The sequence below is a fragment of the Hoplias malabaricus genome, chromosome 13 (assembly GCF_029633855.1).
Source record: "Hoplias malabaricus isolate fHopMal1 chromosome 13, fHopMal1.hap1, whole genome shotgun sequence".
Lineage (NCBI taxonomy): Eukaryota > Metazoa > Chordata > Actinopteri > Characiformes > Erythrinidae > Hoplias > Hoplias malabaricus.
In genome coordinates, this window is record NC_089812.1 from 2,157,056 (window position 1) to 2,175,653 (window position 18,598).

Below are 18,598 nucleotides of genomic sequence, written 5' to 3' on the forward strand. Positions count from 1 at the left end.
TGGACTCTCCCGGACTCTAACTGATCTGTACCCGCGGACAAAGGAGCAGGGAAGGGCTAATCTTCACCGGAGGGTTCTTCATTCTCTCTCTCGCACAGAAGCGCGGAGCAATGCGGAGATGATTCCGGAGGATCTCCAGCTTTGTCCACGGGACGGAGGCCCATTTATCGGCTCGGCTCGTTTTTAACGCCCCACAGAAGTGGATATTTACCCCGGTTCGAGAATTAAAAGTGTGCAGTTTTTGCCAGGAGTGAGAAATTAAGCAGAAAGCCTTTGTGTGCGAAACTGTAGACGGCGGTTTGTTCGCTGTGGCAGTTGACAGCTAGTTAGCTTTAGCTTAGCTTTAGCATTAGCCTTTCTTTTGTAGTCTGCTTTTAAACTACACTCACAACTTATTTTTGTTTAAACAGGAAATATCCCGTCCACACAGTTAATTAATTACTAAAAAGAAGATGAAATACTAAACGCTTGCTTTGGGTTTTGAGGTAATAACGTTTTCTTAATGCAAATGCTAACGTTAGGTGACGAACACAAATGAGATGGATTTAACAGAAATAAAGCGTTGAGTTGGGTTTTTTAGCAATACGTATAAACAAAAGTTCTATTTTGAGTAGTTTGTGGTGTGTATAATGAATTGAACCTAGTTCCTTGGACGGTATTGAACACAGCTTGACTATAGCAGGATCATACATTGTTTGCAGAAACTCTTCTAATTCTTTAATGTTTATTTAGTTTTATGAAACTGTTTTCTTTTTCGGGCAAATGCTAGTTCAGTAGACGCACACAGAGCTGGATAACATTCACCTTCTTCAGCAGCTGCTTCACGTCAGCAGCGTCCAGCTTCGGAGCAAATAATCGAACATTTATTAATCGCGTAGGTTCGAGACGAATATTCGGTTCGTTTCGCAGCAGATATTCGGGACTTTCAGCTCTGATGTGATGTAAACATGGGCACCCAGGGCAGCCCTGTAAAGAGTTACGATTATCTGCTGAAGTTTCTCCTCGTCGGAGACAGCGATGTTGGGAAAGGAGAGATTCTGGACAGTCTTCAGGATGGATCTGCGGAGTCGCCGTATGCCTACAGCAGCGGTATGTTACCGTTTCACACTAAAATATCATTGCCCTTGTGACCAAAAGCTGTATCACAAACACTGTAGGCTCACTTCAAGACTGCGTGGTGGTGTGTAAGCGGTCCAGCCCCGTGGCTGAGCATTTAAACATTGAAACTGCAGAGTTCCGTATAGTCTCAGAAACACTGATTCAGAAAGACAGGGTTTCATACATCACACATCGGAATCACGTTAATCCGGGGATGGGACTTTCCAGCTGCAGGTATTCAGCAAAAGGTGGGCGGAGTTTGAGGCGAGGGCTAATTGCATATTTATAGATGTGCATGTGCTGAATAAATGCATATGAAAATGTAGAGTTATAGCTAAGCCACATTTACATCTGTAACTTTGAACACAGAGAGGAATATACATCATGTACTGTGTTAGATGAGTGTATCGCCATTATATATAACTGTCTTGAATTATATAACTCACTCGTGTACAGCAGGAGGGGAATTCTCCACAAAGTGCAGAGATTAGCTCTAAGCAGTCTTTGGCTGCAGAGATAACATACAATCTGTTCTTTTTCAGATGTAAAAATAACCAGTCCTGTGTCATAATTTGAAAAAAAGCACACATTTCACGAAATATATCCCTCTTTCTGAAGAAAATCATAGGAACGTTGGAGTGTCCCTTTAACTGGGAGCCATCAAGCCTCTTGAGTCAGTGACTCTGCAGTTTGGGAGGTGGTCAGCCTCAAAGAAAAGCCTGTTGGAGGCCAGTAGAGCAGTCATGGAGAAATAACGCAGACTTGACACTAACGTAAACACACATGGTCAGGATGAGTCAGTTCTCAGAGTGGGTGCTGACCTCTTTAACAGAACTACAGTGTGGTCAAGTTGTATTACAGTCCTGTCTCTGGTTGTGGCTTTTGATGCAATCTCAGACTTTTACAGTCTGATAATAATATTAACAATAATATTTATGTAGCAGAAAAACAGCAAAAGACAGAACACATGCTCTGATGCTCTAGAGAAACCATAACCTAATGTTATACATTATTAGAAATGTCCATTCCAACTTATATAGTACAGCAGTTACATTTTGGTGTTTATTTAGAGTTCCACCTTAAATAGTGCAGTGGCTGTAATCTGGCATCAAAGCTTCTCAATCAGACTTTCTATTCCACCTTAAATAGTGCATGGGTCATTTTGTGGCATCTAGCTTTCTTATATAACATTTCCGTTCCACCTTAAATAGTGCCATAGTTGCATTGCGACATTAAATTTTCTTATTCAAAGTTTCCTTTTGCTAGGAACAGTGCTGTCTCCTCCTTCAACATTCATGGCTGAAGTGACCTTGAGCAGTGCGTAGAGCCCCCGGCTGCTCCCTTGTTGCTGAGGTGGCTGCTTGTTGGTGTGTTGGGGTGTGTGTGTGTGTGTTCACAGTCCTGGATGTGTTACATGCAGAGTCAGAATTTTGTTGCACTCCTGTGCAATAAGGATAAAATATGGTGTCACATTAACGTCAAAAGTAGAGGGTGTGGAAAATACAAACCTATAAGTTTTAAAATTTTGTGTAAATGCAGATGTGCTCCTTGTCAGCGCCGTCACAGGAGATTCATGCGGGCAGATCATAATCTTTTTTTTCGTTCTCGAATGGCTTTTTCCCTCTTGATTTTAAAGTCTTCCTCACGCGCCAGCCTTACCCCCACGGCCTGATTCTGCGCTTGGGTTTTGACAGTTTGGGGAAGGGTCAGGTCCGTTTCTCTCAGTGAATGCTATTGGTTGATGTCTCCTGGTTTTGTGGCTGCCCGCTTCCTAAGAGAAGCCTTCTCTGTAAAGATACACTTTGGCCATTGGAGTTTCGTTTTGAAATGGAGGGAAAATGGAAAAATGGAGATGACTCAGTGCCCAAAGCTATTTTCGGGAAAATGGTTCGGAGGCTGTCCCACAGCGTCTGTGTACAGTGAGAGGGGCGGAACAGAAAGTAAACGTAGCTGGTGAACAGGAGACAACTCCTGAAGGAATCGATTATTTGAGCATCTGGAGGAAGGGGTAGACTCTTGGCCAATGATTGAGAAATCACGAGGGATATTTACACGTGTGAAATGTTAAAACCTTCCACTTGCTGTTTTTTTTTTGTGCCTTCTACTAGTGACATTGATGTCACACCATAACAAATCCACACAGGCAGTACATTGGTGACCTTTAGATATAGATTAATAAACTGTTGCATGCACTACTCGTTTTTATCTCACTGTGAATCAAGTTGAATGCAGCCTGCAACAGTTTTCATGGTAGATTCTTAGTGTAAAGCCAAATTAACACCTGCTGACTGTGGAGAACGGTGGTGAAACGACTGAAACGCATGACCTACTGTGACCCGTTGTTTAGACTTTGCCTGAGTAGCTGTAGATATTCTGTTGTTGACTCAGGTTCCCTGATGCGTCTGAGTGTGTCCAGTGTAAACAAACCTGCCCCAGCACTGATGGATTCAGTTTTTGTGGAGGTTTTGAAGGAGATAACTCGCTCCTAATGCTCATTTTAAGCTTTAAAACTTTAAAAAGGGGATTTTTTTTATGGAGTGAGTATACAGATGTTGAACAGCAGCACGACTGTCAGAGGTGTGGTGATGTCACTACTTGCCTAAAACTTGTTGAGAGATTCACAAATGTCTAAAAAAAAAAGCCTAGAGGTGTCTATCAATATTCTGACAAACGTAATCTGAATCAGAACACGAACAGCAGCAAACTCTGTCCACGGAGAGAGTCTGTTTCGACTCTCTGTCTGTTTCGAAATGTAGAAAGCCCCTTCTTCCACGCCCCCAGTCTTGTTTTGTTTGGAAACGTTGAAGTGAGTCCTGTAGTGATGTTGGAGCGATCTGAATCCCAGGGCCTTTATTTAAAACTGGGCCAAAGCGTGGAATCTCTGGCTGTGTTTACTCCAAGGCTTTTTCACTCATTGATCTGCGTCTGTGACTGACTGAAAGAGCACATCTGTAAATATTTAAAGAGAGTGGAACGCAGGGGTAAATTGTGCAGCTACATTTTGGTTGGCTGGACCGGATTCTGATCGCCACTGAGAATAAAGCAGCACACGTTAATGCTAACTGTGGTTCGCGTAAAGACTTCTTCTGTCTATTGATTGTATTTACCTGCACCATCAGAACAGAAGGTTTCAATTTTAATAACGAAGGGAAATTAGCGTCAGACGTCTCAGGTGTTGTATCTCAGTTCTGGCCTTCACCTGAACTGATGCATAAAGGAATATAACATGTATTACCACTTTACCCATGATTCCAGAGTAGGGTTGTGTGCGTATAACCCCAATGGCATATACCGCGTTATTTAAGTTTGTGGGCCGGTTTTTCAAAACGAAGACACAAACACTGTGTCAAATTACTGTTCGGTGTCTGGCTAAGTGAAGTACATGGCCAAAGAGTTAATTCATGTACATTTAAGAGAGCCACAGGGAGGGGGCTCTATTGGAGGTCACTAACTGCTGATGTCACGGGTTGGGAAATACACAAGCCCAGTAGACCACTGCAGTTGTTAGTTTAGAGCTGAGTCTGGGTTAAATGAGAGCGGAAGGAAGTTGTAAACAGACAAAGACCCTTCATTCACCTTTGAGTGATTTGAACTTAGTTCACTGGAAAACCTTCTGCTGTTGTGTGCTGAACCACTAGCGGTGCCTGTTAGCTGGCCAGCTTTGCTTCTAAAAAACGTGGAGCCTGTTTTATTTCTGAACATTTTGTTCCTCTAGCACCAGATGATTTTTGTTTTAATCATTAACACATGTGTCAGTGTGAACTGCACAGCGATGAAAAACCTTCATTCACTTTGTGCTCACTGATATGAGGCTCACGCAGCCTGACAGTACACCCCACACACCCACTGCAATACCTTATACCGTGCGGGCGGAGACCTATTCCATACACAGTTTTAAGGCGGTATTATATTGCATTGTACATCATATACCAGAAATTCATCTGTAAATATTTTTCATGGCTTCTTAAACATGTTGTTAGAGCAACACCATAAGAGTGAGGTGGTTACACAGATGCATATTTAATATTTAATCTAGTCTAATATAGTCTCTTAACGAACTAAACCTCCAACGAACTAAACAAACAGGTGTCCTCACTGGACGAAAGAGCATCAGGTCCTGGTCACACCGTGGCCCAGCCGTAGAGCAGCTTTGTTTAGCGGCTGATACCTGTGGACGATGTCCTTTTCAGTGCAAAGGTGAACGGCAGGAGGAGCGTTTCTCAGCACAAGTGCGATGTTTGTTGAGTTTGCGGTGTTTCTCCTGCTCCACTCGCTCCAGCTGCTGCAGGGCTAAGCGAATGTCGGTTAAACCAGATTGTCAGCCTCCTCTGAGACAGAGGCTTGACTACATACTTCCTCATGAACCTCTAAGCTTGCACTGTTTTAGCAAAGTCACTCTCAGCTACGCACACCCTGTTTATTGGTGCCCAACACAAATCAGGACGTTTGAACTAGGTCCCAGGCCGGGATTTTAAAATGCTCCTACGCCTGATTGGTTAGGTGTATTCGCAGTTGCAGCAGTAGCACCATACTAGCCGGCTATTTTAAAATCCAAACCTGGAACCAGGATCCAAGTTCTGGATTTGAAGACCTCTGCACAGAATCAGAAACACATTCCCACAACATAGGACACTGTATCAGCTCTGTCGTACTAGAAACGGGCCTGTATGTAGAACAAGACGCGCCGTGGAGCTGTGAAGAACAGCCAATAGAAACGAGGACGGTGAATATCCAAGATGGAGGACAGGCTAATTAGCGCGCTGAATTATTTCCCAGTTCTGTGCGATGCCAGATTGGAAGGATATGAAGTTTTAGTGTGGCAGCCTGGCACAGGATGTTTTTGTAGGCTGCTTTCTCAGGTTAGTGTTAGTTTTCTTTCAGATGGTCCAAATATGTTGCTCCCCAGTGGATTTTGAATTTTGCGAACTCTGCCCCTGCTCCAGGGATGTACACGTCTTCTAGATGGACAGGATCTGCATGCGTGTGTGTATCTGTGTTTTCTAGTGTGTAGACACCCTAATGCTATGTTACACTGTCCATGCATCACTGTCGCATGTCGAATAAATGGTGTGTGTGTGTGTGTGTGTAAAAAGTAATTTCATTTCAGTTTATATGTTGGTTTTACTCCACTGGTTTAAACTAGCATACAAACAAGACTATAAGACTGTATTAAGGCATTTTAAAAGATGGCTGAGGTGTTCTGCTTTTTCTTCTTCTTTTCTTCCTTGTCATCTCCTTCTCCTCCTCCTCCTTTTAAGATGTAGTCAGAGTGACAGAGACACAATTTCCTCCTCATTAGAGGTTCTTGTTCATTTAATAATGAAGGATAGGCAAAGCCTGTGGCTTACTGCATTCTCCAGACTTTCTCTCTCTCTTTCTCTCTCTCCCTCTCTCTTCTCTCTCTCTCTCTCTTCTCTTTCTCTCTCTCTCTCTCTTCTCTTTCTCTCTCTCTCTCTCTTCTCTTTCTTTCTCTCTCTCTCTCTCTCTCTCTTCTCTCCCTCTCTCTTCTCTCCCTCTCTCTTCTCTCTCTCTCTCTTCTCTCCCTCTCTCTTCTCTCTCCTCTCCCCTCTCCCCCCCCTCTCTCTTTCTCTCTCTCTCTCTCTCTCTCTCTCTCTCTTCTCTCTCTCTCTCTCTCTCACTTTCTCTCTCTCTCTCTCTCCCTCTCTCTCTTTTCTCTCTCCTCTCCCCTCTCCCTCTCTCTTCTCTCTCTCTCTCTCTCTTCTCTTCTCTCTTCTCTCTCTCTCACTTTCTCTCTCTCTCTCTCCTCTCCCCTCTCTCTCTTCTCTGTCCTTTCTTCTCTCTCTCTTCTCCCCTGCCACTCTTTTTTTCTTTATTCCTATTTTTTTCTCTTCTGTATGTACAACTCATTATTTTTCTTTCTCTAAAACCCTATTGCTGTCTTTCTCTCATTTGCTTTCTCTGTCTCTCTTTGCTTTTTTTCTTTTGCAAGCTTTTACTCTCCCCTTAATCTCTCTCTCTCTCTCTCTCTCTCTCTCTCTCTCTCTCTCTCTCTCTCTCTCTCTCTCTCTCTGTGTGTGTGTTCCCCCCTCTCGTTTTCCTCCCTCCAGCGATGTTCTGTTGCTAAATCATCAAAGCTTTATGAAGCATCCTTAATAAGCTCTTCTTGTTCCATTTTTAAACCATCTGTGACTTGTCCTTTTCTCTCAGTTGGTCATTGTGCTACTCACACGAACAGCTATGACACGGAACAGTGGCAGATTGCATTCATTTTTTTAAACCAGGCTTTTGTAGAAGTTCCTCTTTTATCGATATCATTACAAGAGCAATCTGAATGTTAGCGTGCCTCTGAAACAGCGATCCACCAACAAGCTCTGTTTTCATTAAAATGCAAAGCAGGTTTAAAAGGGTCCCGAGCAGCTGTTTCTCAGCCTTGTTCGCGACGTACAACACTTTAAACACATCACACGGATGCAAATTGCAATTACCTTCTCAAAGGATTGGGCGTTTGAATCTGTAAGCACCAAGAGCCCCTTTAACTCTCCATCTGAACCTGGATAATCTCTTTCTGGTGAATTATAAGCCTAGATTAAATTAACCCAGCGCCAGAACGTCCTCTCTTCTGTTGCCGAATGTGCCCCGTCACCCTCAGAAAACCCTCCCTGAGAGAACTGCTGATTTCTCTCAACTTAAAAGCCCCATCTTGTGACGGGAAGCCTTTAACGCTAATCAAATTAGCCTGAGTGCTTTAGAGCATCAGGACCGTTAGGCTCCCGGGACAGAGCGGCACTTAAGATCACGTTGAAGTCGGGAGGGAGTCGGCTGGAAAACGGCCTGGCGTTTCTGATCTGATCTGTTCCACTAGCTGCCCGGAGCTAGGCTCTGTCTTTTTATCTTCTCTGTTTATTTAATCCGATTTATTTCTGCAGCTCAGATGAGTAATTTCAGTGTTCAGAATAGCTTTGTCTTTTATACAACCCATTAGACTCCACACCAAATCTACGACGCTGCTGCAGATCCTTTTATGTTTTAAAGTCTAAGATAAACAATGTTCATCACTCGTCGTTGCTGCCTTTGAAAAGCATTCACGTGCTTCCTCAGCACCTTCAGCCTTCCACATTTCAAATCAAAGTAACACAGTGTGAATATTTAACATCTAACATACCACCATTAACCATTTATTCTCCCCCTCCCCAGGAATCGACTACAAGACCACCACTATCCTCCTGGACGGAAGAAGAGTGAAGTTAGAGCTGTGGTGAGTGTCTCAGCCAGAAGTGGGTGGTCTTTTGGGTTTATTCTATACATCCACTTTCACTTCCTCTCACCGCAGAGCATCATTCGGCACGCCGCATTCATTCATTCATTCGTTGTCGTTATGGAGACGGAGCAGCCGTGTTGAATGAGGTAGACGGTTTGATGATGCTCAGAGGCTTGGACTGAGACTGGAAGACAGGTTTATGCCCTTTATGCGAATCCACAAGGGAGCACAGATATGGGGTACTTAAAGAAACTACTGTAAACGCTTAGAGACAATTTAGAAGGCTGCTCCTAGGTTATTTAATAGATTTAATAGATAGGTGTTTGGTAGTTTATTGTTCTGGCTTCACGTGAAGTTTAGGATTCATTTTAAAGTTCTTTAATTACTTAGAGCTGGACAATACTTCAGTATCAATGTATATCGCAATATAAAAGGTTTCAATAGTAATTATATGATTTTTTAAAACACAGTTTCGATATTTTTTATATTCATTATTTACAGCATCTGTCACTGACTGCCATTAATTACAGGGCGCTGTCTTTAGTTCAGTTCACTTCATATTAAATTTAGTTTAAAACTGTGAATATTGACAAAGCCAAAGAGGTTTATATTTGACAGCGATGTTGTGTCTTGTTCTCGGCAGTTTCTCTGTGTCTTTTATGTTGTTTATATTGATATCGTATCGTCCAGCCCTACCTTTACTCATATGTTCCACGTACTTTCTTAGTGACACGTAGTGATGAAGCGTTTGAGGCCCTCGCGCTGAAACTGTGGAACCACTTGCCTCACTTTTGCTTGGTTCTCTTTCTTTTCCATTCTTGATTTATCGATTTGTACTCTGCTTTTATTTCTTTTCTCTGGCTGTGTCTGTTTTGTTCTGTTTTACCTCGTCTTTAAACTTTCACGTGAATGCGTGTCCCGTGTTGTGATGGGACAGACTCAGATGAGAGGGCAGGGTAATTCAGGTTCTGCACCTGATGTCAAAACGAAGCAGGATTGGAACGACTCGTTTCGTCCCGTCTCTTTTGACTTGGGCAGCCCACAGAAAACTGGGTGGTCTTGTTTCACAGTGTGAGGGTTGGTGGCTTCATATACGTTCCCTTAAAAGCTTGTCCGACTGATTAACAGCAGCCACACGGTAATGCTCTCATGCCAGATCTCTGCAGTTGTTCCTGTGTTTCTAAAAGCTGGAACTCGAGAGGGAGGTGGGGAGGAAGTGGCTGAAATGTTGGCCATCTCCTTTTCCTCTTTAGCTCTTCAGGATGCAGAGTAATGCAAGGACTGAGAGAAAATGGAGGGAGGATAAACAAGTGGAACTCTCGGAAAGGAAGGAGTCGAGGGCTTTAATGTGAGAGAGAGAGAGAGAGAGAGCTTTTACCAGACAACCGCAATTACAACGTTAAAGAGACACTCAGATCCCCATCTCGCCCATCACTCACTGAGCGGTATCATCAGAGAGCCTCTCATGCTCCCTCCTTTTCTCTCTCCCCATCCAAATGTTCAACTCACTTTCTTTCTCTCTCTCGGTCTCTGTCTCCAACTTTCCATCTCTCTCTCTCTCTCTCTCTCCCTCTCTCCCCCAACTTTCCACAGCGTGTGCAGATTTAGCGACTGAAGGTGCTCATTTGTGTGGGCGGGTGTGGGGTGTACTTGAACATTTGGACCGTGGGGCAGTGCAGGTCTGGTGTGTAGACACTGTGCTTGGCTGACTGTTTGTGTTGGAGTTTGTAAAAGCCGTTAAACCCGTTTCTCCAGGTTGCGACTGAGTCATGCTTTTGTTGAAGTCACTCTGGGATCTAGGAGCTTCTCTTAGAATTGAACAGTGGGAAAACACCCGAGGACAAACGGGCAGGAGATATTCCTGAAAACAACAGACATTGACAAGGACACACAAGAATGAATTAATGAGCGAGTGAATTGTGAAATCACGGGTGTGTCCTAATCTCCAGCAGTGTTCTTGGAGATTGCTAGTGATCGTAGACGGGTTCAGAGTCAGATCTGTCATGACGTAAATTAAAATAACACTGCTGAGGCAGCACGGAGACACTTTGATTTTTGAAGATAAAAAGTGGAAAGTGTTTATCGTTGTCTTCCGTCTGTGTGTTTAAAGGAAAGTTTAACTTAGAGATGCTTGGTTTAAAAGGTCAATGACTGTGTCCAACAGCAGCTAAAAGCATGAAGGCTGGTGTGAAAGCGCTGCCTTTTCTTTGTGGATTAATTGATGAACTGAGCGCAGTGATTTGGTCATCCACACATCTGGATGTTTCTGAAAACGTTCACAATGACTGCTGTTTTCAAACCGTTCCCATCCACAGGAAAACACAGCTAGCGGATGCTCAGTTAGGCAGCCAGTCAAACCAGCCTCGTTGTAGTATTATCAGATGAACTGCATGAATTGGCCGCCTAAATAACTGTCAGTGATAATCAATACCACACACCAGTGGCGGATGCTGGTCTTTCAAGGAGGGGAAGCTCAATTTCGGCCTACATCATAAAATGTGTCGGTTTATTTATACGTAAATTCTACCCTCCGTTCCTTTTCAAGAAAATGATCTGTGACCCTGTCGTACCAACAAGGCGTCTTTTCCAGGGACTTGACTAGTGTCCTCTCAATGGCCAGCAGAGCTAGGCTTAAACGGCCTTGGCCCATGTGAAGTGTGTCCGCCTGTGAGTGCTTTGTGACGGTGGAGGGGCTCAGCAGCACTCGCTGGACAGAAACTGTGATAGAAGTCAGAAAGAGTGATAGAAGTCAGTCTCCAAACACAAGCAGCTACAAAAAACCCACCAGAAATAGAAGCTCGATTTGTCGCTAGTCGTTTTTAACAAAGAAAATGCTGCTAAGAGGATTAAGAAAGTCTGCTTCAACTCAGAACCCAATGAAAATGTAATGCTCCCACGGATCTTTACACCAAAGAATCGCTGATTCGCTCATTTTGCTGTCAATCAAAAAGGGATTCAGCCTCAGACAGATCATCCAATCATCATGCAGAAGCTGAGCGTCCGGGCCAGCCGAGGCCAGCCCACTGCCCCATAGACCCCCAGAGACGCTGAGCGTCCGATGGGCGGGACAAAGCCCAGCATTCATCCAATGACTCGTCTCGTTTCGCTGCACTTCGCTGCTTCACTATTGAACTCTGTGGACGCTCAGCGTCTTCACTGTTTAAAGCACTGTGAAGCTGCAGGAATGATTGAGAGGAAAGCCGCGTCTTTACCAGTGATAAGAAGCTGATTCTGAACAAAAGTTGAGCGCGTTGTAGTGCATATTTATTCAATGACATGTACACACAACATTATATATTTGATCACTTATTTTTTGGCATTTTAGGGAAAGCTGAGCTTCCCTTGCAGTCTTAGAGCAATCGCCACTGCCGCACACACACCTGTACACTTCCGTGGAACTGAGACACACCCAGTGTGTCTCTTCTCTCATGCTTTTCATGATCTGTCTGATATAAAATATATAGATGGGTACATAGATATAAATAGTGCATGTTTTTTATACACATTTACAGCTGTTTTGCTTTGTATTTGTCAAATTTAAAAAAATGCATGAAGCTATAAAATTTAATCTCTCTCTGTTTGTATTTTCCAGGGACACTTCGGGTCAAGGGCGTTTCTGCACTATTTTCCGCTCGTACTCCAGAGGAGCTCAGGTGAGTGCTGGTTCTGGTTTAATTGGACACTAACAAACCACTTTTCCACCAAGTGCCACCCATTATCAAACCAAAACCTTCAAGTAGCACCTAGGAGTCAACACAGGAACACGTCTCTGTTCCGCTGTAAGTCAGGGTTTCACTCAAAGTTAACTGCCCTGTGTAAACCCTCCCGTACGCCCCTGTATAGAGTTTGATATTAATCGAGCGGCATGTTCCGCATCAGCCTGATGAGCCAGAGGCCGGGAAGGGGTCTGTTGGAGTGTGTCCTGTTTACTTTTTAGCTTATGTCCGAGCTGCGTGTTCAGGACGTTGTGAACAATGCGCTTTGTTTCTGCTTGTCTTGAGCAGGGGATCCTGCTGGTGTATGACATCACAAACCGCTGGTCCTTCGATGGAATTGACCGTTGGATTAGGGAAATTGATGAGGTGAGTGGATGACACATGCATGCACGCATGCACACACACACACACACACACACACCCTGGAAAGAGGGAGTCAGTGTGTGTTTGAGTGTGGGGAGATTGATATTTTTGGCCTCTGCTGCTGGAAGAAGATTTTTCCTGCTCCACCTCCAAAACATTCTGGGACAGTAGCCATGTACACACACACACACACACACACACACTGTATGAATGACAGAGTGAGAGGAAGAAAGAGTGCTCATTTCTCTGAGGAGTTTATAAATAAATAAAGGGTATCTATGTCATGCTTTTTTCCTTTTCTGTTTAAAAATAAAAAATTTAAATTAGCTTTCACCCCATCCATGTCTTACATACATATAAATCTGTGTTATTTTTCCCAGCATGCCCCAGGAGTGCCAAGGATACTGGTGGGAAACCGGCTGCACTTGGCCTTTAAGCGGCAGGTCCCAACAGAACAGGCGCGTGCATACGCCGAGAAGAACGGGATGACGTTTTTCGAAGTGAGTCCGCTTTGCAACTTTAACGTCATTGAGTCGTTCACGGAGCTCTCCCGCATCGTCCTCATGAGACACGGCATGGAGAAGTTCTGGAGACCAAACCGAGGTAAGCTCATTATTAACTCCGTACGGTTTCTCTGTGGTCTCACTGTAAACCACACCACAGCTCCCCTCTCCAAATCAGAGAGAAACCTTTCAGCAACGTTCTCTACTCCGTCTCTGATAGATTTTTGTTTCTCATCTCCTCAGTGTTCAGTCTTCAAGACCTGTGCTGTCGGGCGATCGTGTCCTGCACTCCTGTTCATCTGATCGATAAGCTGCCTCTTCCTGTGGCCATTAAAAGTCACCTGAAGTCCTTCTCCATGGCCAACGGCATGAACGCCGTGATGATGCACGGACGCTCGTACTCTCTGGCCAGCGCCCCTGGCAGCAAAGGAAACAGCCTGAAACGCTCCAAATCCATCCGGCCGCCCCAGAGCCCACCCCAGAACTGCACCCGCAACAACTGCAAGATCTCCTAGCCTCGAGTCGTATCTCCGCCACAACCAGGAGAATGAACTCGGACTCTCCGAGGCTCTGAGATTCTGGGATGTAGAGGTTTTGGGGTTTCGTGAACTCAAAGACTGGGGACACATGCCCCTTAAATCTGCTGCAGTCTTATTACTACACTCACACAAACACCTGATTTAACTCTCAAATATCTGATATATCCTTCTGAACATCTCCTAAACGGCTGCATGCAAACGTTGAACACCTCTGGTCAAACGCAGAGTTAACACTTGTCCTGAGCTTCTTCTGAAATGAATGTGGTCCTCTCTTTACTGCAGTACTTCCAGGAAGGCTTTACACAAAGTGGTGGAACCTTGCTCTGAAGATTGTATTGAATTCAGACACACGGACCTCAGCGAGATCAGGTGCTAAGCGTTCGGCGATTAGCTCCAGTCCGACTTGTCTCAGAGGAACTTCACTGCTGAGAAGACTCTACCACCCATTGACTCCAGAGAATCCCATCCTACTGTTCAGCAGTGGGTGAACCATAGAACCATGTCTGGAAACGTTTGGACATCTGTTAGGTTGAGGTTGACCAGGGGTGCCCACACGTTTGCATACAACACGTTAAAATTGCGCCCTCTAGTTGAGGAGTTGCACAGGTCGAGCCACAGCGCGAATCAATAAGGTGTGTTTTTGTTTTTTTAAAGCAGCCCGTCCGTCACTGCTCTCATGAAGTTGTTCTTATCAGCTCCATAAGCTCCGGATCCGCATGCTCTTTTCTGGGTTCCTGCGATCAGCTCCTCAAGGAACAGCTTTTTAAAAATCTCGCATGTTTCTCAAGCCAAAAATGAAGCGTTTTAAGGTGGAAAGTCTCTCTTTCTGAAAATCTCCCGCTTTGCCGCACCCTGGTGGCTCAGGATTGATTTGTGCACACGATGACAGCGTGAATGCAGTTCTCTTTTGTTTTAAATTGTTTTTAAAGAGTAGTTTCTGGAAGGATTATAACGGGACATCCTGGAAATCGTCAAGTGTTGCTTGTGCTTTTCTCTGCAGATCGTGTCGAGCACCTCCTCAGGGGACGTTTTTTATTTTTTAAATATTCTTTGTTTTATTTTATTTTAGTTTATAGACGGAAACCCTGACTTTTTTTTACTTTAATGCCATAAAATGGTGAACCTGCTCGAGAAACTGTTGACGTATAAACAAAACAAAATTCACCACTCGGTTCCTAAACATCCACTCGTACAGGACGAGGCTCACATCTCTGAATGGGGAGGGATGTATAAACCCAAATACCCTTCATCACTTCATCAAAATCACTGTTAAAATCAGTCTAAATTCTGAAAATCTCTTGCGGTGACCGACCACAAAAAGTGACAGAAAACAGATGTTCGTGCCCCACGTGTTTGTGGCGAGTATCTCTCCACGAACACTTCTCTTTTATGATTCTTCTGTGTCCTGCAGGAGGCAGTAATTCTAACAGTTTTGAACAGGCTGACGTCTTAAAAGAGACTTCCCTTAAGTCTCTCTCTTCTGTTTCTGTCTAATGCCTTTCTTAGAAAACACACACCCGTCTGTTAGAAACCTCCACTTTCCTTTACTTTACCTCAGCCCTCGTGCCAAAGCCTGACAGGTCCATGCCTTTAGACTCCGGGTTCTGTATTTTATGATCAGTTTAAAGGCTCTTGGACGAGGTGATTTTGTTTGATTCTCAGTTTCGCGTTCTCTCTCCGTTTAAGTCCCCAGCTCAGTGTTTTTGTATCTGACCAAACTTCAGCTCGGTCTACGTCAGTGTTACTCTGAAGCACTCGTCTTTGCTCAAAGAACTGCACACAGAACAAAGGGCATGGTTCCTGACGGGAGGCGCGGCAGTGACCCGTGGAGCATTCGCTTATGTCTTTAAACAATCAAGCACAAGCACAGCGCTAATGCTATTCACTCATGCTTTTATTATGAAAAGATTCCTCACACGCCCTTATTTTAAAGAGGTACTCCAGTGGTTTTGTACCTGATCTTTAACAACGATATTTACCCAACAATTACAGGACGACAGCCGGTGGTCATTGGCACGTTTGGTACGTCCGTCTTCACAGTTTTAACCCTTTAACCAAAATGTGGACTGACTAAAAGGTTCTGGCAAATTCTTCAAACAATCAAACTGACAACAACAAAAACGAAAGCACATTTTTAGTTTTTAAATGATTTTCACTCAAAACAAATGTGATATTCAACGAAAACATGTTGCCTTCAGCAACTTTACTGTAATCATTGATGGTGACTGCAGCAGTAATTGGGTCGAACGCTGGAGTACTTCTTTAAAAAGCCCCCACTCCGATGGATCCAAACCCAGTTTAAGCAGCTGCAGCAGCCGCTGTGTTATTTCCTGATGATTCACTGTTGATGAATAATAGATTCCATCAGATCTGCAGAGGTTTCAGCAGCTGGTTTGACTCCTGCCTCTAGAGAAAGAGCTGAAGTCGGAGGCAGTGAAGCTGTAGCGCCCTCCTGTGCCCTAAATCTAAACCCGCGGTCCCCTGAGAACCCGTGGACGTGATCTCATTTTACCGAACAGACTCGTAGGCTGTAATTTTTGCCTTTTTGTGAACTTCCAGACTCCGCTAGGGGAGTTACCCATAATTCAAACAAAAGATGACTAAACAAATTGGAAAGAGCTCCTAAAAGTACACAATAAAGTACTAGCATCTGTGGATAGTCCCAAAGAACACAACTGGCGCCTGTTAGCGAGACTGCTTAGCGAGATGCTAGCCAGCACGGCTATCCGTTGGCTGACAAGAGAAGGTGCATGTTCTCCTCGGAGCACGGTGACGTCCAGTGATGTGTAATTGGCGAGGACTAGAATTGTGTTCCTGTAATGTTCACACCAGGGTCCAGTGAGAAAGTAACATTAAGATGTTGTTCCCCCTGACACTATCTCAGGGATTTGCCCAAAAAATTCCTTTCAGCCGCCGAACAAAATGAAGCCTGCGACAGGCTGAGAAGTTCGGCAGCCAGTAGGGGGCAGTACAGACGCTTAAACACGATTAAACCCCTGCACCTCTTCACCTCTTCACTGCGACTGCTGGAGCTATGGTTCGGGTCACGTTACCTAGGTTTTTCTTGGTTTTCTGAGTGATCCTGTAGTTTTTAGTACACAGCCACTTCACAGTTTATTTCCCGTGTTGATGCCGAGTTAAAGCTGGAGATGTCCTTAACGGCGTCAGTGGAACGTTTGTGGACATTGTTTTTAATCTGGTTCTGGGCACAGTTATGGCACAGTTATTTAACAATTAATTCACTGAATTTAATGTTTTGGAAGGTGGCACGGTGGTGCAGCAGGTAGGGGGCGCAGTCACACAGTTCCAGGGTCCTGGAGGTTGTGGGTTCGAGTCCCGCTTCGGGTGACTGTCTGTGAGGTGTGTGGTATGTTCTCTCTGTGTCTGTGTGGGTTTCCTCCGGGTGACTGTCTGTGAGGAGTGTGGTGTGTTCTCTCTGTGTCTGTGTGGGTTTCCTCCGGGTGACTGTCTGTGAGGAGTGTGGTGTGTTCTCTCTGTGTCTGCGTGGGTTTCCTCCGGGTGACTGTCTGTGAGGAGTGTGGTGTGTTCTCTCTGTGTCTGCGTGGGTTTCCTCCAGGTGCTCCTCCCACGGTTCGAAAAACACCTTGGTAGGTGGACTGGTTACTCAAGTGTCCATAGGTGTGAGTGAATGTGAGTGTGTGTGTCGCCCTGTGAAGGATTGGAGCTCCCTCCAGGGTGTGATTCTGGGTAGGCTCTGGACCCACCGTGACCCTGAACTGGACAAAGGTTACAGACAATGAAGGAATGAATAATATTTTGGAAAAAAACAAAACACAGAACTTCTGCAGAGTCATCAATTGGAAATATATTTAAATCTCTGTTTTAGACTTAATCTGGGTTTGGGAGCTCAGTCTGTCATCGACTGATGGAGTAACTACTGAACAAGTTTCTAAAAACAAGCCGCTTTGTTCCTGGCCTGAAATTAAACTCAAAGACAGGGAGAAAGTCAGAGGTAACAGACATTGTTCGTTTCCCAGTGATGCCTCAGTCATCCAAAGCTGGAGGCCTTGGAGAACTCAGCCTGCCTCACTCTCTCTGGGTGTGTGTCCCCCTCCCTCCCCTCATCACACTGGACAGCGTGGGTGTCTGTCGGACCTGGGCGGTCGGCGCTGTCCTCTGGTGTGTCGAGGCGGTGGTGTTTGTCCTCGTCCTCCCAGTGTTCCCCAGGGCATCATGGGTAATGGGGGAGTTCGGCTAACGGCTAAGAGCTAACGGGGGGAACTGGAGACGACAGTGAAATAAGCGAAGTGTGACGCTGCAGTGTTTCAGCTCATGTTTGCTTAGAAAACAATCTTAACCCCTGCATGTCTGTAGCCAATAGAGTCTGTGCTTTCAGAGGTTGTTTACCCCACAGCTTTTCCTCAGAGACTTTAGTATTAGTTGGATCCTTGGTGGCGACAGGGCGCCAGGTTGTTCCTCTCCGGCCGCACGCTGTAGAAGTGCGACAACTTTCAATGTGACTTAGTTAGAAGCCGTCAATCTCGTCAGTTTCCGCTTCGATCTCGTAACGTATGGTGTTTATTTTTTTGATTGTTTCATATAATTTTTTTTTTTTACTTTAAAGTAGCAATCAGTCAATTCTGTCACCACCCGAACAACAACAAACACAGCAGCCCCTGAATGAACCGGTGCATTCTCCATAATGCGAGTCCCCTGTGTTACAGAACCCGCGCTACATACGGGCCGCTAGGTCTCGGTGTAAATGTAAAGAAAACGACTGATCGCTCCTTTAAAGGAGCCTCTTACTTTGATCTCATGTTTTAAAACTGAATGAGCTTTGAGTGACTGGAGTCCAGCCCCTTCTCCAAACACGGGTTGAGGCTTCTACCCGAATAAAGACACAACAAGCAGTGAATAAACGGGAACGCAGAGGTGAACAAACCCCAGGCCTGAGCCCTGTTTGGAGTCGAAGGTGGAGAAATGTCTGGGGTTTGAAAGAAAGGGAAGAAAGATGTGAATGCGATGATGAACTGTAAACACTATTGTTTTGTTTCCTCTTGGTTTTAAGCTAAACGCTGCTGAGTAACTTAACTAGGACTTGATCAAGCGTTCCTGAAACAATGAACCGAACATGTGTTTTTAAATTATTGATTGTACAGTTCTTAGTGTTTGAAAAGGAAGGACTTTTTCACAATAAAA

At 44.6% G+C, this 18,598-nt stretch overlaps 1 protein-coding gene across 1 annotated transcript; it reads left to right on the forward strand.

The window, feature by feature from the left end:
• Positions 1–7: 7 nt before the first annotated feature.
• On the forward strand, positions 8–18,598 carry rab40c (RAB40c, member RAS oncogene family). The gene is made up of 6 exons (XM_066641830.1): positions 8–1,089; positions 8,254–8,314; positions 11,910–11,970; positions 12,322–12,399; positions 12,777–12,999; positions 13,143–18,598. The coding sequence occupies exons 1-6, from the start codon at positions 948–950 to the stop codon at positions 13,412–13,414; spliced, it is 837 nt and encodes a 278-aa protein (XP_066497927.1). The 5' UTR covers positions 8–947; the 3' UTR covers positions 13,415–18,598.

Excerpts from the sequence above, each read along its gene's own strand:
- rab40c (XM_066641830.1), top strand. The coding sequence starts at position 948 with ATGGGCACCCAGGGCAGCCCTGTAAAGAGTTACGATTATCTGCTGAAG. Across the intron at positions 1,090-8,253 it reads GCCGTATGCCTACAGCAGCG|GAATCGACTACAAGACCACC; the intron begins GTATGTTACCGT and ends CCCCCTCCCCAG. Across the intron at positions 8,315-11,909 it reads AGAGTGAAGTTAGAGCTGTG|GGACACTTCGGGTCAAGGGC; the intron begins GTGAGTGTCTCA and ends TGTATTTTCCAG.